Here is a 20,911-nt window from a genome sequence, read left to right as displayed (position 1 = left end):
CCTGAGTGGCTGGAGGCAGGGGATTTTTGGGATCGTGAAGTTTTTTTTTTTTTTTTCTCTTTTACACTGCTTGGATAGCAACAATACTGAGGTGAGAGTGGTTACATTTGATCACATATAGTGGACCTCAGAAGTTCTCTCTATCTCCACCTGCTGGCAGAGGGACATAACCCACAAGTCTCTGGATTGATCTGTTGGGACTAATGGAAAGAAAATTATCAGGTAAGAACTAATTTTACCCTTTTCTTCCGCTTTAAGCGGTTGCTTAACTGTAACGATGGTCTCTAGGTGGTCGTCTCAGTCGGACTCCTTGTGGGTCAAGTTACATCTACCAAAAAATGGTTGTCAGGATCTATGGTGGTGGCTCCGGACAAGCAACTGGTCAAAAGGATTACTGCTGGACCCTCCATCCTGCGAAGGTGACCACGAATGCTGGTCTCGGGGGCAGGGGAGCTCTCTGCATGGGGCTGCTGGCACAAGGATGGTGGTCTGTGGAGGAGTCGAGTTGATTCCATCAATCTGTTGGAGACCAGGGCAATTTGTCTTGCATTGTACGAATTTCGGAGTCTCCAAAAAGGCAGAGCAGTGCGAGTGCTGCCGGACAATGCCATGGCTGTGGCATACATCAATCTTCAGGGTGATTTGAGAAGTTCCAGGTTGGCACAGGCAACAGCTGCACTCATATCTTGGATGGAGAGCGGCACCTCCAGAATCTCTCTGCCTCCCATTTCGTGGGAGTTTTCAATGTGCCGTCGGACTCTGTATCTAGGGGAATGGCTGCTTAGTGCAGAGGCATTCGAAGTAATAGTCCACACGTGGGCGTGCTGGTGATAGACTTGATCCTTTAGTCACAGGTAGGATCAGGACTCGGAAGGCTTGGATGCTTTGCTTTGCTCGTGGCTATGGGTCTCCTGCATGTGTTTCTGCCATGGTCTTTCTTAGGTCGCTCTTCTGTCTCAGGGTCTGATACTCATACTGAATCCGGCTCAGGTTTTATCTTATGGCCTGGTTTTTGAGAGGGCACGGTTGAAGAAGCATGGTTATTCTGCTAGGATAATCAGTACGATGTTTCATTCTCGCTGACGTTCCACCTCTTTGACGTTTGGATTTAGAGGATTTTTGAGGCATGGTGTTGTGATCTGGAGATTGCCCTGTTGCATGCTAACTTGTCTCAGGTGTTAGATTTTCTAAAGGATGGATTTTAGAAAAGGTTGGCGTTAGCCTCCCTTTAAGATGCAGTTGATGGCATTGACGTGTTTGGGAGGGGGTGTGAAAGGCACGTCTTCGGCTAGTCACCCAGATGTGTGGTTTTTCAGAGGTGTGAATGTTTTAAGCCTGCCCCCTGCGGCTTTCCTTTCCATCTTGGAATCTTAATTTGGTCCTCTCGGTTCTCATTCATCTTCCATTTGAGCCGCTGCCTTCGATTTACCATTAAAGACCTTACCCTAAAAGCAGTGTTCTTGGTGGCCATTTCGTTGTCGAGATGTGTATCTGAATTGCAGGCTCTTTCTTGTCGATCTTCCTTTTTTGGAGTTCCTAGTGGATTGGGTAGTGTTGAGGCCAGTTCTGTCCTTTTTTCCAGAAGTATTGTCATCCTTTCATGTTAATAGGTCATTGGTCCTTCTAGCCCTCTGTGCTTCCAGGGAGGGTTGGAGGAGCAAAAGTCATTGCGTAAGTAGGATGTCTGCAGGGTGTTAAGAGTATGTACGTTGGATGGAGCACTTTAACCAGTCTGACCATCTTTTTTGTCTTGCTTTGTGCTGGTCATAAAGGATTGGCAGCATATAAGGCTACGCAGGCCAGGTGATTTATGGAGGCAATTAGTTCGGCCTATGTTCTGAAGAGCAGACCAATTCTGAAGGGTATAAAAAAGCTTATTCTTCTAGAGGTCAGGCTGTGTCCTTGGCAGAGAGTTCTTTGGTTTCTCCAGTGGGTATTTTTCAAAGCAGCCACTTGGTCCTCATTGCATTTGTTTGTCCAGCATTACAGAGCGGATGTCCTGGCGCATTGCGACACGGTTTTTGGTCAGAGTTCTGACGGTGGGGCTGGTTAGATCCCTCCCTTGATTTGACTGCTTTGGTACTTCCCACCAGACGTCTGGGCCGGTCTGAAGGGACACTAAGGATGGAGAAATTAGGTCCTACCTGCTAATTTGCTTTCCTTTAGACAGGCTCAGATCCTTCCTTTGCAATCAGTGATTTTTTTTTCTTTGTTGCTGGACACTCGGAGGTTGTTTTGTGGTCTTCTGTTGTTGTTCTTTTCTCGGTGGGCACAGAAAGAAGAAAAAAACCCCCCCCATAAACATAATTTCTATTATGTTGGTCGATTGATGGCATAATTTCCTATATGTATGTGTGTGTATATAGATACATAGCTATATAGATATAGTTATATATAGATATATATTTGACTGTGAGGCTGAGTGGTGCACAGAGGTTCTGTTCTGTTCTTCTTGCTTTGTTACTGATATAATGAGGCTTGCAGGGGCTGAGCTGGGTTCTTATTGACTATCACAAAAATCAGAGTTCTCAGTCTCCACCTGGAAAGCAAATTAGCAGGTAGGACCTTATTTCTCCTTTACTCTTTTGGGATCTTGCCAGGTACCTGTAACCTGGATTGGCCACTTTTGGAAACAGGATATTGGGCTTGATGGACCTTTGCTCTGTCCCAGAATGGCAGCACTTATGTTCTTATTCGGGGCTGGCTCCTAGATCCTAAGAAGCTTTGTCAAGCCCTGCAGTATGGTAGTACTTATGTAAATAATTAACAGGATTTATGTTATGTACTGTTATGATTGTTGCTGGATTTGTGCCATTGTGTCATAATGAGTGGAACCGGTTTGAATTCTGCTTCATATTATTTTATGTATTGTATTTCATTTGGCTTTATTGCTAATTCATTCTCTTGGGTTGCTTTTTTTATCAAAGGAAGCAATGCAAGGGAAGTAATTTATAAGTGTATAAAGTAACTATTTTGCTGGAAACCCAGTGGTCTTGCTGGAGGGAAGGTACAATAATAAAGATCCTTGACGCTTTAATAAAAATTGTCCCTGATATTCTTAATATTAAAAAAATATATATTTGTCTTTTATAGCATTTGGTACACAGATGCCTCCAATGCATCAGCCACAAAGGTAAGAGCCACTTTAATTTTGTGTTAATACGTAATTGAAGCTTTAATTCCTTCTGTTTTGAAGATAGATGAATGTTTCTAAGTAGAGCATCCCTTCAAATGTCATTGAAAATGTCCCCCCTCCCCCCCACACACACTTTTTTTTTTTTTTTTTAGATGATAGGTAGGTCATGATTCTGTATGGACACTATTAGCATTTGCTCATTGTGCAGCCTCTTATTTCTGTAGGCTAAACTCTGCATGCCATAGCTGTGCTTGCCCCTTGGTGCTCACCAGGGGATGCTGAAGCCCAGGCTTCCTAAAAAAATTAGCTGGCACCTAGTTTCTAAAATAAGAATTAGTGCTTGAAAGATACTATCCTTTCTTTGTTGTCCCTTTGGTACCTCCTTTCTTCTTGATTCACTCACTTGAGATCATTCTGATATACTACTACTACAGTACAATAGAAACCATATAAATTCTAAAGGTCCGTGAACAGATGTCTGGATAAGTCATTCCTTGTCAAGTGGACCAGGGGTCCCCACCTCACCATCTCAGATTTTGATGAAATTTGGTACATAGTTTCTTTATGATAAAAAACTAAGCTGTGCAAAATTTTAGTTCAAAAGACTAAAAATTGGAGGTTCTAGGGGACCTCAAGTAAAGGGTTGCAAAATGTTGCTTGAGCAAAAATGACATTTTGGGCCAACTTCCAGAAGCTGTAAAACTGGAAGTTTTAGTAGTACAAGGGGGATATTTGGAGAACCTGCACTACTTTTAGGGCTTAATGAACTGGCAAAACCCATGTTCCTAGTCCTCTTACATTTTGAATGGTTTAGGCTCAAACTTTGCCAAAAAAACGGCAAACATCAAATTACAGCGATGTTGAGGCTGCTGTAGTTTCTAAACTAGTTGGCCTTTCAGGTTGATTTTTGGTAGGTGTACTAAATGCACGGCTGTAATGAGGCATTCCAATTTGCAGCACTTTCCTTCAAGTGGTTGAAAAATTATAAGCGTTCAAAGTTGGTATAAAAAGCATTTTTGCCCATTTTGGGCTATCTTTGATGCCCTTGATCTCCAGTGGGACAGCTTCAGTGGGTTGTCGTCACGACAGACGCCTGCTTGACAGGCTGGGGAGCCCACTACCTGGGACGGACAGCGCAGGGGCTCTGGTCTCCTGCAGAGACGAAATGGTCCATCAACCTCCTGGAACTCCGAGCCATTCGGTTGGCGCTTCTAGAGTTTCTCCTGGCACTGGTGCTGAGGCCTGTACGGGTCCTGTCGGACAATGCCACGGCTGTGGCCTATGTCAGTCGCCAGGGAGGTACCAGGAGCGCCCCTCTAGCCAAGGAGGCCATGAAGCTATGCCTGTGGGCGGAAGCGAATCTGGAACAGCTGTCAGCGGCCCACATTGTGGGAGTCATGAATGTCAAGGCGGACTTTCTCAGTCGCCATACCTTGGATCCCGGAGAGTGGCAACTGTCTGCTCGGGCGTTCTTGGACATCATGAAACGCTGGGTCCGGCCGAGCCTGGATCTGATGGCGTCCTCAGCCAATTGCCAAGTGCCGTGTTTTTTCAGCAGAGGACGGGACCCTCGATCTCTGGGAGTCGATGCTCTTCTCCAGCAGTGGCCGGCACAGGAGCTTCTCTACGTGTTCCCGCCCTGGCCCATGATGGGCAGGGTGCTGGGCCGGGTGGCAAGGCATCCGGGCCAGGTGATCCTGGTGGGTCTGGATTGGCCCAGACGTCCCTGGTATGCAGACTTAGTCAGACTCTTGGTGGGCGGCCCTCTGCGGCTGCCAGCGGAGCGGGGCCTCTTACATCAGGGTCCCGTGGTGATGGAGGATCCTTCCCCCTTTGGTCTTACGGCCTGGCTCTTGAGCGGAAGCGGTTGAGGAAGAAGGGCTTCTCAGACAAGGTCATTGCCACTATGCTGAGAGCGAGGAAGCACTCTACTTCTACCACTTAACGCCAGGGTTTGGTGTACCTCTGTGTCATGGTGTGAGGCAGGCTCTGTATCGCTCTTCACTGCTCCAATTTCTTCAGTGTTGGCGTTCCTGCAAGAGGGGCTGGAGAAAGGCCTGTCACTCAGTTCACTGAAAGTCCAGGTGGCGGCTCTAGCATGCTTCAGGAGTCGCCTGAAGGGGGCTTCCCTGGCTTCACAACCAGATGTGGTACGCTTTCTCAAAGGAGTTAATCACCTGCGCCCCCCTCTTCACTCGATAGTGCCTACATGGAATCTCAACCTGGTACTACGGACTTTGCAGAAGCCGCCCTTCGAGCTGAAGGACCTGACGCTGAAAACGGTCTTCCTGGTGGCTATCACATCAGCCAGAAGAGTTTCCGAGCTCTAGGCTCTCTCGTGTAGAGAGCCGTTCCTGCGATTCACTGAGGCAGGAGTATCGATTCGCCCAGTGCCCTCCTTCCTGCCCAAGATTGTTTCTTGATTCCATGTGAATCAGCAGCTTCACCTACCCTCCTTTCGTAGGGAGGATTACCCAGAGGAGTACCCTGCGCTCAAATACCTGGATGTTAGATGGGTCATCATCAGGTACTTGGAAGTGACCTGTTCGTGCTGTTCGCAGGCCCTCGTAAGGGTCTGCAGGCATCTTAGCCTACAGTGGCACGTTGGGTCAAGGAGACGATCGCAGCAGCTTATGTGGCAGCAGGGAAGATTCCGCCTATTCAGCTGAAGGCACACTCTACTAGAGCACAAGCAGCCTCGATGGCAGAGTCCAGATCTGTCTCCTTGGAAGAGATTTGCAGAGCGGCTACTTGGTTGTCGGCTCATACCTTCTCACGACATTACCGCTTGGATGTGGCTGCTCGGGCCGAGGCCCAGTTTGGGGCTTCAGTGTTGCGTTCAGGGATTTCCATGTCCCGCCCTGGGTGAGTACTGCTTCGGTACATCCCACCAGTCTATGGATTGATCGGCTTGATGATAGGGAAGGTAAAATTATGTATCATACCTGATAATTTTCTTTCCCTTAATCATAGCCGATTAATCCATGGCCTCTCCCAGATATCTGTATTGTTTGTGTTCCGGTTATATTTCAGATTCAAGTTCAGTCTTCATTTCCTGTTCAAGAGGACTTCGTGTTCAAGTTCTTCCAATTGAAGTCTCTTCGAGTTGAGACGATTTTGTGTTACAGTGAGCTGCTGCTTCCTCTCCCCCCGTTTCGGCGGTGGCTGGATTGATAACTAAATTATGCCGGCGCTCCCTCCCGCTTCATGCGGCTGTAGGGTAGCTTTGTATCCCTCCCGCTTCGGCGGTGTTAGGGTAAGCCAGCTCCTCCCGCGGTTGCGGTAGCAGGATAAGCCAGTTCCCCCCGCGTCGGCGGGTGTGGTTTCCCACCCACCGCCCCGGCGGTGGTGCGCTGGAATATTTCCCCTTCCCGCTTCGGCGATGGTGAGCTGGGCAGAGTGTCCCTTTGTGGGTGTAATTCTCTAAGTGCTGAGTCCTGCGGATGGAGCTTTGATATCGACATACTGGGGAATTTCCGGCAGCACATGACCACATATAGGGAGGCAAAAGATTGCTCTCTATCTCCACCTGCTGGTAGATGGACACAACCCACCAGTCTATGGATTGATCGGCTATGATTAAGGGAAAGAAAATTATCAGGTATGATACATAATTTTACCTTCCTTGTCATCAAGCAGATGAAGCCATTATGTATGAAGCCATTACGTATGGGTTGTGTCCATCAACCAGCAGGGGGAGATAGAGAGCACTCAACTTTTCACAGTGCCTCATGGCCAGCTAGCTCCACTGCCTCTTCAGTATTCTCTATCTCCCCAAGCAGGGTGGCTGCAGCTTCTTTGAGCTCCATCAAAAATCTGCCTGGGGGTGGCTCCTGGCTTGCCAGTTGTTAGCCGGGGTGTTAGAGGCTATAGCAGCTTCACTTTGAAGGCACATAGGTCAGCCCTTTCCCTGCCTTACCCATGCCCCCGTGGATGTGGACTTATTAGCTTGCTTTTCCCTGTCCTTTCCCACTCAGTGGATGCAGGCACATTGGTTCGCCTTTCCCTGCCTTTCCCGCTTATCTGAACCTCCGGAGTGTTTTTATTTACCTCTTTTTGCCTCTGCTTTCCTCACGGCGTAAAAAAAAAAAAATTAGTCGCGTCGTGCTTTAGCGCAGCGATCTTGGAAAAGAGGTGTTTTTTTTTTCTTGAGATTCTTCTGCAGGACTGGAGCTGTGATACTCGGTCTAGTGAGGTAAGAGTGTTTCTGACTTCTCCGGGGTGGGCCCCGCGATCGGGATGTTTTTGACGCGAACCTCTTTTTTGAATTTTACTGCCGTTTTCGGCGATGGCTGCGGAGACTAAAGCGCTGTTCTAAATGTGGCAAGCGCAAATCAGCAGCGGGGCTCTGTAATTCGTGCTGTACAGACGGTAGAGCCGGCCCGAGCATGGCGAGCGGCGATCTTTTGCGCTCTAAGCTGGCAGCGGACGCCATTTGGGATTTTCCACATGGCGCGGCCTCCATTGCGACCGAGAGCCCTGAATCCGGGGGGGGGGGGGGTCCTCTGAGTGAGGCTAATAATAGAGCTGATAGCCCTGGGCAGGATCCGGGCGGTCAGGGAGAGGTTTTCTCCCCTGATTTTGTTTTAATGCTGCATAGTGGATGCCCTGGTCACGGCTGTGACAAAGAGAACTATCCTCCCTGTTGTAGGAGGTGTTGCCCTGAAGAATATTCAAGACCGCAGGCTTGATTCAGCTCTGAAGCGGTCCTTTGATTTGGCAGGTCTCACTGTTCGGGCGTCTGCATGCAGTTGTTATGCTGCTAGAGCCTGCCTAGCTTGGTTACAGCAGGCAGTGGAACAGCCCGGTGATGGAGCGGAGACCTTATCTGTAGTGGCTCCGCGGATGGAGTCGGCCTTGTCCTTTTTGGCTGACGCCCTTTATGATATGGTCAGAGCTTCGGCTAAACAAATGGCTGTAGCAGTGGCGGCTCGCTGTACTCTTTGGCTACGACATTGGGCGGCGGACATGGCCTCTGAGCAAAGGTTGGTGAATTTGCCCTTTCACGGCCTTCTCCTGTTTGGTGAGGAGCTGGAAAACGTTAAATGCCTGGGGTATTCCAAACCTCAGCGCTTGCCCGAAGATAGACCGAAGCCTTCCTCTAAGGGTCAGGCGGTCCGCTCCTCTTACAGACCTCGCTTCCGTGAAGCTAGAAGGTATCGCCCGGGGCGTGCTGCTGGGTTCACTTCGCATGCCCGCTTTCAGCAGAGAAACTCCTTTTGCTCGGACAAACGTTCCGCAGCTGCCGGTTCAAGGCCTGGAGTTCAGGGGCGACCCTCTCAATGATGGTGCGCCGGCCCCCTCCTCGTTTCCTGTCATCGGAGGAAGACTTTCCCTCTTTTTCGAGGAGTGGGCCAAAATCTCCGCAGATCAGTGGGTCTTGGACCTGATCAGAGACTGATACCGAATAGAATTCGATGCTCCGGTGAGAGACGTGTTTGTGGAGTCCCGATGTGGTTCTGCCGCCAAACAGGCGGCGGTAGAGGAGACTTTGCACAGTCTGTGCCAGATAAGGGGCTGTGACCCTGGTGCCTCCCGCTGAGCAAGGTTTAGGCCGCTACTCCATTTACTTTGTGGTGCCACGAAAAGGTGGGTCTTTTCGCCCGATCCTGGACTTAAAAGAGCTAAACAAGTCCTTAAGAGTGCGGCATTTTCACATGGAAACCTTGTGCTCTGTCATTCTGGCGGTACAGCCAGGAGAGTTTCTCACGTTTTTGGACCTGAAAGAAGCTTACTTGCACATACCAATTTGGTCCCCGCACCGGACGTTTCTGCGGTTTGCAGTGTTGGGAAAACATTTCCAGTTTCGGGCCTTGCCTTTTGGCCTCGCCACAGCTCCCCGAACCTTCTCCAAGGTAATGGTAGTAGTAGATGCCTTTCTCAGGCGTGATGGTATCCGGGTTCACCCGTACCTAGACGACTGGCTCATCAGAGCAGACTCAGAAAAAGAGAGTCATCTAGCTACAGCCAGAGTGGGTTCAGTCCTTCAATCTCTGGGCTGGGTCGTCAATATGGCCAAAAGTTACCTGACCCCCTCGCAATCTCTAGAATATTTGGGGGCCAGGTTTGACACAGCCTCGGGCTATGTGTTTCTTCCCGAGCAAAGGCGGTGCAAGCTTCAGAATCAGGACCGTCTGCTCCTGAGGATGCCCCGCACCTGAGACCTCTACAGTATTCTCTACTTCACCGATGGTCTCCAGTATCTCAGGATTATCAGTGCAGACTTTCTTGGCTCCCTGCGGCCCGCCTCAGTATGGAGTGGTGGCTCTCGGACAGCATGTTGCGGCGGGGAATGCCGCTGGCGCTCCCCGATTGGTGCCTAGTGGTGACATGCCAGCCTGAAGGGCTGGGGCGCACATTGCCAGGGGAAGCATGCCCAGGGTCTGTGCTGTGGACGCCCGACGAGTCGGAGTGGTCTATCAACCGCCTGGAGTTGAAAGCGGTGTTTCTGGCTCTTCTGGCCTTTCAAGTGACCCTGGAAGGATTGGATGTCTGGGTGATGTCGGACAACACGACAGCAGTGGCCTACATAAATCGACAAGGCGGCACTCAGTGCAGAGCTCTAGCTGTGCAGGCCGAACAAATTTGCCACTGGGCCGAGCTGCATCTACAGTCCCTGTCAGCAGCTCACATTGCAGGTCAGAGCAACGTGCAAGCCGACTATCTAAGCAGGCATCAGATCGATCCAGCGGAATGGGAACTAGCAGATGAAGTATTTCTGCAGATATGTGCCAAATGGAGCAAGCCAGTGATGGATCTTATGGCGACCAGTTCCAATGCCAAAGTCCTGTGCTTCTTCAGCAGACGGAGGGATCCTCGCTCTGCTGGGTTGGATGCCTTGGCTCAACCCTGGCCCCTGGGCTTGCTGTATTTTTTCCTTCCGTGGCCCTTGATAGGGCGAGTGCTCCTGCGGATTCAGCTGCATCCAGGAGAAGTAGTGCTCATCGCCCCGGATTGACCCAGGAGGCCTTGGTATGCGGACCGCCGACAGATGCTGTTGGAGGCTCCCTTTCCATTACCTCTGGTTCCGCACCTGTTGTCACAGGGTCCGGTAGCCATGGAGGACGCCTGCCGCTTTGGTCTTATGGCATGGCGATTGAGAGGGCGCAATTGAGAGATAAAGGCTACTCAAATAAGGTAATTTCCACTCTCCTGCAGGCCCATAAGCGCTCCACTTCCGTGGCTTATGCCAGGATTTGGCGCCAGTTTGAAGTCTGGTGTGTTTCAAGAGCGCTTTCTCAGTTGCGGGCTCCTGTCTCGCCGATTCTAGATTTTTTTTTGCAGGATGGTGTACACAAAGGCTTGGCCTATAATTCCCTGCGGGTGCAAGTGGCAGCATTGGCCTCCCTGCGTGGCAAGGTTGAAGGCGTGTCCTTAGCTGCTCATTCAGATGTGGCATGGTTGCTTAGTGGGGTGCTTTGGCTCTGTCCTCCCGTGCGGGCACCTTGTCCAGCTTGGAACCTGGGGTTAGTATTGAAGGCCCTTCAGGGGGCTCCCTTTGAACCGCTTCGGCGTGCTTCAGAGAGAGATTTGACACTGAAGGCCGTCTTTTTAGTGGCCATTACCTCGGCGAGACGGGTGTCAGAGCTCCAGGTACTGTCCTGTAGAGACCCTTTTCTGCAATTCTCATAGTCAGGGGTCACGGTTCGGAACGTGCCTTCCTTTATGCCTAAGGTGGTTTCAGCGTTTCACCTAAACCAGCCTATTTTTCTTCCCTCCTTTGTTGAGGAGGAGTTTCCAGATTCATTTGGGCAGTTGCACCTTTTGGATGTGCGCAGGACTCTGTTGCAGTATCTGCGAATTACAAATTCTTAGGTAGAAAGCTCAAATCCAGATTCTCTAGGGGAGCATTTTCTGAAATGCTACCCGTTCCATGCGCAGGGCCCAAGAGACAGGCAGAGCTCCGGAGTCTCAGTCCCTGAAAGCTGGTTTGGCCTATCTGTTGGACTCATTGTATGATCTGCTCAGGGCCTCGACCAAGGAGATGTTCTTTAGTAGGTGAGGTGCTGGCTTTTGCTTCGCCATTGGGTTACAGACGCAGTCTTTAAATTCAGGCTTGCTCGCCTGCCATTTCAAGGGAAGCTGCTGTTTGGAGAGGATTTGGAGAAGATATTGAAAGATTGGGGGACTCTTAAGGGCCATCTGCCTGAGGATAAATCTAAGGGCCCCTTCTGTTCCTCTCAGTCTCGTGCTAGGTTTAGGGATGTGCATTTATACAGGCCTGGAAGATTCTCTTCCTATCAAAAGTCTCGCTTTGAGCTGAAGCAGCAGCCATTGCGTGGCGATAGATGCCCCACTTTCTCCACTTCCAGGACGTGGCTCCAGCCACCCGTGTTTCCCAGTGATGGATTACAGGCCCACTCAGAGGTCCTTATTGGAGGGTGTCTTTACTTGTTCCTCAAGGAATGGGCCAGGATCACATCAGACCAGTTGGTCTTAGAGGTGATCCAGGATGGATACAAATTGGAACTTGTTGTCTACTTGCAGATTTTGTTTCGTATACTCCCTATGCAAACCTACCACTATGGTGGGGGCGGTCAGAGAAATTATGCAGGACCTTCTGCATTTGGGGGTGGGTCTGCCCATGGAAAAGAGCCTGAGTTGCTATTCCATCTGTTTTGTCGTTCCCAAATAGGGCGGGTCCTACTGTCCAGTGCTGGATCTCAAGCATGTGAACAGGGCCTTCAAGGATGGAGACCTCGCGTTCTGTCATTGTGTCAGTGTGACCTGGGGAATACCTGACCTCCCTGGAACTCAAGAAGGTGTATTTCCACATTCCTATTTGGCCTTCGCATCAGAACTTTCTTCAGATAGAGAAATGGAGTGGCCTAATTGTTAGTGCAACGGGCTTTGATCCCAGCATACTGGGTTTGATTCCCACTGCAGCTCCTTGTGACCCTGGGTCAGTCACTTAACCCCCCATTGCCTCAGGTACAAAAACAGAGAATGTGAGCCCTCTAGGGACAGGGAAAGTACCTGCTTATATTGTGTGACTGTCCCCCGCCTTGAACTTGATCGTTAAGTGGATTATAAGTGCCTAAAATAAATTAAATTTTACTGTGCTTGGAGAACATGTCCAGTTTCAAGAGATGCCCTTTGGGTTGGCAACGGCTCCAAAGACCACCTCCAAGGTTGTGGTGATTCCTGCCTTTTTGTGTCAAGAAGAGGACTTTGGGTCCACTCCTATCGGAACAGTTGGCTGATTCAGGCGTCCTCGCAAGAGAGCAATCAAGCTACGGCCGAAGTGGTGACTCTGCTTCAGTCGTTCAGTTGGGTGGTCAGCCTTTCCAAGAGCTGTCTGACACCCTCTGTGCTAGAGTTCTGGGCGTTATTTAGGACTTCAAATCAGGCATCAACGCTGTTTAAAAACACCATTTTGGAAGCATGCAGAAAGATGCATTCCTTGTATTAGCAAAGGTGGAAAGAAGAGCAAACGACAACCAGCATAGTTAAAAGGTGAAGTGAAAGAGGCTATTAGAGCTAAAAGGACATCCTTCAAAGAATGGAAAAGGGATCCAAATGAAGAAATAAGAAGCGCATAAGCACTGTCAAGCTAGATGCAAAGCATTGATAAAGAAGTCTAAAAGAGAATATGAAGAAAAGCTTGCTGTGGAAACAAACTCAGTGACACCTTTTTCAGGTACATCAGGAACAGAAAGCCTGTGACGAAATCTGTGGGACCATTAGATCATGAAGGAGCAAAAGGGGCACTCGGGGAGGACAAGGCCATGTGGAGAGAATGAATGAATTATTTTCTTCAATCTTTACAGAAAAAGATGTAGAGATTTACCTGTACGATTTCGAGGGTGATGATGCAGAGGAACTGAGAAAATCTCAGTGAACTTGGAAGACTTACTGAGCCAAATAGACAAGTTAAAAAGAGTGATAAATCATCTGGACCAGATGGTATACACCCTAGGGTACTGAAAGAAGTCATCTGCTATTAGTGATCTGTAACATGTTAAAATCATCAGTACTACCTGAAGATTGGAGGATAGCCAACGTAATGCCGATTATTTTTAAATTTAAAGGGTTTTATTTTTATTTATTTATTTTATTTGACATTTATATCCCACAATATTCCCGCCCATGGGCAGGCTCAATGTGGCGTACAATAATTAATAAGCCAAACAATAGAAGTACAGTGGATAAGGTCACACGAGAGAGAGAGAAACAACGAAGGAGGGAGCGGAAGAGAGGGGAGGTGACAAATTATCACGGAGGGAGCCGCAGGCTAAAAGGGTATGGCACCTGTTGGGTTCTTAGTGTATGCACTGCCAAAAAGGAAGGTCTTGAGCTGCTTCTTGAAGGTCGGGTGATCTGAAGTGAATTTGACCTCTCGGGGCGATCCGGGAAATTACAGACCAGTAAGTCTGATTTCAGTGCCAGGCAAAGTAGTGGAAGCTGTTATAAAGAATACAATTATGAAGCAGCATGGGTTGAGTCAAGGGAAGTCTAGCCTCACCAATTTGCTTTATTTCTTTGAAGGCGTGAATAAACATGTGGATAATGGTGAGCCGGTCAATGTAGTACGTCTAGATTTTGAGAGAGCTTTTGATAAAGTCCCTCATGGGAGACTCTTGAGAAAGTTAAAAAGTAATGGGATAGGAGACAGTCCTTCTGTGGATTAGGAATTGATTATTTGCTATACTGCTCAACTGGAAAGGAACACCATAAAAAAAAATTGAAAAGCTGCTCATTCCTACTTAGTAGGACAACAGGAAGCTGATTACTCCATCACTTTGTGCCCCTAAAGGCCTATTAAAAAAAAAGTTTTTAAGCATATCTGAGTTTAAACAAAGGTTTGGACAAGTTCCTGGAGAAAAAGTCCATAGTCTTTTATTGAGGTGGACATGGGGAAACCTCTGCTTGCCCCGAGATTGGTAGTATGGAATGTTGCTACTAATTGGGTTTCTGCCAGATACTTGTGACCTGGATTGGCCACTGTTTGAAGCAGGATATCAGGCTAGATAAACCATTGGTATGACCTAGTAATGGCACCCAGCATGGCTGTTAGGTTCTTATGTTGACAGATGAGTGGGAAGGTGCTGTTTCCAGAGGCGCGTTAACAGTGGATTGTCACAGGTGTCCAGATTGCTTCAGATCCCTGCCCTTGGGATGTGGAATAGCATGGAGGTCTGCTTTAATGTTCTTCCATGGGCACTATTCCACATGCAACTGCTCCAGGCGTCCCTGCTCAGGCACCAGTCCCTGATGTCAATGACCATCTTCTCTGGCTACAGTGGAGTGGCCAGGCAAAATTCAGTATGTGTTGGTTGCTGAGCCTGGCCAGCCTAGGGAAAGGAATCTCCCTGGCAGCTTCGGACTGGTTTCCAGTGACAACAGATGCCAGTCTCTCCGGATGGAGACATGTTGATCAATAAACCGTTTAGAGTTGAGAGCCATCAGGAGGGCCATGATATTGTCCTCTGCCCTCTTGGAGGGCGAGGCGGTTCATGCCCTGTCTGACATTGCGGTGCCATTAGCATATGTCAGCCATCAGGGGGGGGGGGGGGGGGTGGAAAGAGTGTTCCTCTGTCATAGAAGGTGTGTCTGCTGTCAGTGCATGGAGTCCCATCTTTCTTCACTCTCGGCAGCACATATTATGTGAGCGCAGAATGTGCAGGCTGTTTTTCTCAGCTGGACTCTCTTGGATCCAGGAGAGTGGGAGCTCTCCGAGGAAGCATTCCAGCTGATTTTGGCCAAGTGGGGGATTCCCGTCCTGGACATGATAGCCATTCCAAAGTCCCCAGGTTCTTTAGCAGGCGAAGGGAATTTGACTCCAAGGCTATAGGTGCCCTTCTTCAACCTTGTCAGACAGACTCGCTCCTCTGTCTTTCCTTCATGGCCAATGATCGGCAGAGTTCTCAAGGGGAGGCTGGTGATTCTGTTGATACTGGATTGGCCCCAGAGACCATGGTATACAGATATAGTCTGGCTGCAGATCGACAGCCCTATCCGCCTTCCCTCCCAGCAGGGTCTCTTGGTGCAGGGTCTTGTCCAAACAGAGGATCCCTTTGGTCTTGCGCCATGGCTTTTGAAAGGTTGAAACTAAGGAAGAGAAGTTGGATGTCATTGCTACACTGCTGCAGGTCAGGAAGAGGTCAACCTTGGTGGTTTATGCTAGGGTTTGGAGAACCTTTGAATCTTTCACTGCTTTGGGTATCTTTCACACATCCTCTCGTTTTTGCAGAAGAAGCTTCAGAAAGGTCTGTCCTTGAGCTCTCTGAAGGTCCAGGTGGTGGCTCTGGTGTGTTTCTGAGGCCATGTTCAGGGGTCTTCCTGTTGGTGCATCCAGACGTGTTTCCCGGGGGGGTGGGGGGGGGTGTAACAATTTGTGCCCCAGGCAGGTGGTTTATATCGCCTGTAGTCTCAACCTGGTTCTCCAGGCCTTGCAGAGGACCCCCCCCCCCCCTCCAAGTTTCTAGGCAAGCTCCCACTGTGAAGTACCTCTCACTCAAGACAGTTTTCCTGGTGGCCATGACTTCAGCCAGGAGGGTTTCAGAATTGTAGGCCCTGTTGTGCTGTGATACCTTTCTTCGCTTTTCAGAGGCGAGTGCTTCATAGATAGATGCCTTCCTTCTTGCCCAAGGTGGTATCAGTTTCACATCTGAATCAGCCCATTTTTTTGCTTCCTGCTTTTAGCAGAGAAGACTATTGGTCGGAATATCGCTCTCTTCACTTAGGATGTCTGCAGGATTTTAATCAAATACGTGGAGGTCACCAGTGACAGGTGTTTGGGATCATCTTGTCCTTGGGTTGCAGGAAAGGTGAACAGGCTTCAAAGGCAGCTATTATTTGGTGGCTTATGGAGACCTTTTCCTCAGCTTATAATTGGCTGGGATGTCCCCACTTTGTTTCAAAGCGCATTCCATCAGGGTGCAGGCTACTTCCTTTGCTGATCCCTGGGACTTAATAGAAGGAAAAAATTTGTTCTTACTGATCATTTTCTTTTCTTTAATCCCAACAGATCAATCCAGAGGCCCTCCCTATACATGCTGTCTGTATGTCTGGTGTCTTGGTGTGCACTCAGGCTACTGGATTTTAGTTGTTTGCAGATAATGATGTTACGAGGATAATAGGAGACGAGACGTGTATTCAGGATAGGCAAATACTGGGTGACCCCTGTCACTTAGTTATTGTACATATTGAAGAACAAGGCTACTGCACAGGATCTTTATGGCAGAGCACTTTGTTTTCTCTATCTCCATCTGCTGGTAGATGGGCATAACCTGCAAGTCTCTGGATTGATCTCTTGGGACTAAAGGAAAGAATCATCAGGTAAGAACTAATTTTTCCTTATCTGATAATTTTCTTTCCTTTATTCCTTATGCTAATTGATTTTTGTTGTTGTTTTTGTTTCCTTTTAATCCATTTAGTGGATGTTGCTTCTCATGGACTTTGACATGATGTATTATGTGTCATGTATCTCCTGACTCAGTGGAAGTACTGCATGGCAGTCTGCTCTCTGGTTGGTAGAGATACGTTGGCTGAGTGTGACATTTTGCCTCAGTTATTCACTGTTGACTGACACTGAGGCATATTTTCAAGGCACTTAGCCTTCCAAAGATCCATAGGTTTCTATGGAACTTTGGAAAGCTAGGTGCTTTGAAAATATACCCAACTGTGGATTTGAATGCCATTGCTTGGCTATTTGTAATACTGAGCATTCCATGGCTTCGCAGTCTCCTTTAGAGGCGAAGCCCATGGAACTACTTTCTTTCTCCATCTGCTAGTCAAGAGACAGAACACACACTTTTCTGTTCTGGTAGGATTAAAGGAAAGAAAATTATCAGGTAAGTTGCTTTGTTAACTCAGGAATTAGTTATAGCAGTCTAGTAGTTTTCAAACCTTTATTTTTTTCCCACACTCATGAGTCAAAACATTTATCTGTGTGACACAATCTTTTCCTGGCTTATTTTCGTAGAATAAAGATGGAATGTAGTTAGCTATGATAATTTAATATCAAGCAATTATACTGTGTTCTAAATTTGGACATTTTTAATAAACTGTAGTGAAAAACAAATCAGGTTGTTTCACTTACCTACTTAGGTTAGTATTATGGGTAGGATCCAAATAGGATAAGGAGATGATAGGCTGGTCAGTATTAGTATAAGTACTGCTCCCCCCGCCCCCCCCCCCCTCCACTTTTTTGGATTTTCAGTGGTCACATGCTCCCCACACCTCAGTTCATGCTTAAGGCTTTCAAATTAATGCAGTTTAATTTGCATATTCCTTAGCATCCCTCCGGACCGGCCCAGGATTGGACTGATGGGTTGTGCACGCCTACCAGCAGGTGGAGACTGAGAAAAAAACTCTGACTCTAGAGAGCCAATGAGAGCCCTGGTCATGTGACCCTAGTCTCAGTATTTTCTCAGTCTCCCAGCAGGTAGGACGTGAGCCTATTAGTCTCTCTTTTTGGTATTTGTAGATATTTTCTTTATTGGTTCTTCTGTGCCCAGGAATTTTATTGAGGTCATTCCTGATACTAAGTGCCTTAGTGTTCAGCCTCTGGGGTGTTAAACTCGGGTGCCCCGAGTCCCTCCCCCCTATTTCCTCCCCATCTCCCTTCTGGTGTATCCCCACACAGCTTTATTAATAACTAAGGGAAGGGCTACCCTTTCATTGTAAAGGAGTATTGCCTTTGGGAGAGGCAGCCAGTATTTAAAAAAAAAAAAAAAAAAAAAAAAGAACTGAAACAGCTGAGTAAGCTATCTGTTCCCCGCTGACTTAACGAGCAGGCAGCTCTGTCAGGCAGCTCTGTGTTTTCAACTCTGTGGGTTTCAGCACCTGTTTTGAAAAAAAAAAAAAAAAAAAAAAGAGCTTTGAGATAGGGGAAGCGAACGAAGGCAAGCAAGTACCCTTTTAGTGCTTTATTGCTCCTGTCAGCCCTTGGGTTTTTAGCTGCTAAATAGGCGTTTTTAAAAAGGCGCGAACCGCGTTGCCGCTTTCTTGCGAGTGCTCGCTTGTTGCCGCGATGGCGGAGAAGTTGAAAAGATGTGCAGTCTGTCAGCGTCGGGGGGTTAATGCCTCCGGCGCCTGTAAATTTTGTACAGCGCTTGACATGCCCGCCGTTTCTCTTCCTCCGCCGGTTTTGCCTTCGGTTCCGTCGGGGGTTTCGATTTCGCCGTCGCGCTCCCTCGCTCCTACTTCGGAGATCTCTGGCTTAGAGGCGCCCGCGGCGAAAGTGGCGCGAACGGCGGCCATTTTGTCTCCTGCTCCTTCAACGTCGGGTGCCGCGTCTGGCCCTTTAAACTCCGCGATTTTAGGAGATTTAAATACGGAGGTCCTGGCACATTCGACAGCCACTCAGGGAGGAGGTTTTCCCCCTGAGTTTGTTATTCAGATGTACCAGGCCTTCCTGATGCAGCGAGAGGGGCCAGCAGCGGGGCTGGCAGGGACTACAGCGGGGCTGTCAGGGGCTATGGGCAGTTTGGTTCCTACTGCACCTAAGCCTAGGACATGTGAGTTTCCTTCAGATCTGGTACCAGAGCATACTTCAGACATGCCTTTTTTGGAGGAAGAGGAAGACTTAGGACCGGCACTTAATGAGCTGGCTTGGGAGGATCCTTCCTCTTTAGATCCTGACTCTGTTCCTTTGGGCCAGGGGGAAGATCCCTCGGTGGCTAGAGTGTTTCATAAGGAAGATTTACAGGATCTTATTGTTATGGTGGCTACTACTTTAAATTTTGATGATCAGCCTCCAGCTTCACAAGTCCGTAAGGTTGATTTGTTGGTTAAGGGCTCTAGGGCTTCCAGCAAGACCTTTCCTATGCATGAGGACATTTGGGATGTCATTAAAGCGCAGTGGGAGGTCCCGGATGCTGCTTTTCGGCCTACTAGATCCATGTCTCGTTTATATCCAGTGCCCGAAGCTGATAAAGCACTTCTTAAGCTGCCAGTGGTTGATGCTGTGGTCTCTGCGGTTACTAAACGCAACACAGTCCCAGTAGATGGAGGAACGGCGCTTAAAGATACTCAAGACAGGCGTTTGGACTCTCTTTTGAAGCATAATTTTGAGGTTTCCTCTCTGGCAGTGCAGGCGGCCATTTGCGGATCTTTAGTGGCCAGGGCCTGCTTTCGTTGGGCCGAGAGAGTCTTGGATAGATCTTCGGATGATCTTGCAGCTATAGATGTCGAGGTGGCAAAGATTGAAACGGGCTCTGCTTTTTTAGCCGATGCCCTATATGACCTGTTGAGGGCTTCTTCTAAATCTTTGGCCCTGGGAGTTGCAGCTCGCCGCTCTTTTTGGTTGAAGGGTTGGTCGGCAGATGCGGCCTCCAAATCTAAGTTGAGTAAATTTCCCTTTAGGGGGTCATTTTTGTTTGGAGAGGATTTGGACAAATTGGTTCACTCCCTAGGAGACTCTAAGGTGCCTCGTCTCCCTGAAGATCGGCCTCGCCTATCCAGTCAGGGTGCCTTCTTTGGACGTGGTAGGCTAAGGTCTTTCCGTAGATTTCAGCCTGATAAAGCTTCTCAGCCTCAGAGATCGCGTTTCTTTACCAGGAACCAGTCCTTTCGAGGTTACCGCAGAGGAGGCAGATTCTCAAGCGGCAATTTTCGCTCCCCTGCGCGTACTTCCCAATGAAGGTGCGAGGGCCCCTTCTCTGGTACCTGTCGGAGCTCGGCTTTCTCAGTTTTATCAGAGGTGGGCCCACATTACATCAGATCAGTGGGTCTTGGAGGTGGTTCGAGACGGATATGCCTTAGAATTTGCAAGGCCTATTTCAGACGCCTTTCTGGAGTCTCCCTGTCGCTCTCCACTCAAAGCGCGTGCGGTTCGGGAGACTCTACAGAGGCTCTTAGATCTTCAGGCGATTTATCCAGTTCCTCCTGCCGAGTACAAGCAAGGTCGGTATTCCATTTACTTTGTGGTGCCCAAAAAGGAGGACTCCCATCGTCCTATTCTCGACCTCAAAGCTGTCAATCGCGCTCTCAAGGTCACCAGTTTCAGGATGGAGACCCTTCGGTCAGTCATAGTAGCAGTGCGCAAGGGAGAGTATTTAACAGCTTTGGATCTGACAGAAGCCTATTTGCATATTCCCATTCGTCCTGCTCACCACAAGTTTTTGCGTTTTGCAATTCTAGGCCGGCATTATCAGTTTCGCGCTCTGCCTTTCGGCCTGGCGACGGCGCCGCGCACATTTACCAAAGTGATGGTCGTGGTGGCAGCGGCTCTCAGGAAGGAAGGGATTCTGGTTCATCCCTACCTGGACGACTGGTTGATAAGGGCAAAGTCTTATCAGGAAAGTTGTCAGGTCACGGAGCGAGTAGTATCGTTCCTGCAGTCCCTAGGTTGGGTGGTGAACATTGCCAAGAGCCGTTTGGTTCCCTCTCAGTCTCTAGAGTATTTGGGGGTCACCTTCGATACTGCGAGGGGTCGAGTTTTTCTTCCGCAGGGCAGAATCCTAAAGCTCCGGTCTCAAGTTCTGAATTTGATGCATCTGAAAGTACCGTGTGCTCGAGACTATCTTCAGGTTCTCGGTTCCATGGCTGCCTCGATAGAAGTAGTTCCCTGGGCCAGAGCTCACATGAGATCTCTTCAGTGGTCTCTTCTGACCCGGTGGTCTGCTCAAACAGATTCCCTTCTGGTGAGACTGCCTTTGCGGCTCCGGGAGCGAATCTCTCTGTTTTGGTGGCTACGGATGCAGAATCTCACTGTGGGGATGCCGTTGGAGTCTCCGCGGTGGATTCCTCTAACAACAGATGCCAGTCTCCGAGGCTGGGGGGCTCATTGCCTGGACAAGTGGGCCCAGGGCCTCTGGTCGCCGCTGG

The 20,911-nt window shown here is 48.8% G+C and overlaps 1 protein-coding gene across 3 annotated transcripts in view; it reads left to right on the top strand.

Moving 5' to 3' along the window:
- The window catches only part of FUBP1 (far upstream element binding protein 1), a 238,211-nt gene that overhangs the window by 32,024 nt on the left and 185,276 nt on the right, over nt 1–20,911 (top strand). For all 3 annotated transcript variants that reach the window (XM_030206527.1, XM_030206528.1, XM_030206525.1), the window contains exon 4: nt 3,094–3,133. In XM_030206527.1, the coding sequence (XP_030062387.1) occupies nt 3,094–3,133 (40 nt within the window). The remainder of the gene's footprint in view (nt 1–3,093; nt 3,134–20,911) is intronic.

This window comes from Microcaecilia unicolor, chromosome 6 (genome assembly GCF_901765095.1).
Source record: "Microcaecilia unicolor chromosome 6, aMicUni1.1, whole genome shotgun sequence".
In the NCBI taxonomy this organism is placed as follows: Eukaryota; Metazoa; Chordata; class Amphibia; order Gymnophiona; family Siphonopidae; genus Microcaecilia; species Microcaecilia unicolor.
This window is presented reverse-complemented; position numbering and strand designations above follow the sequence as displayed.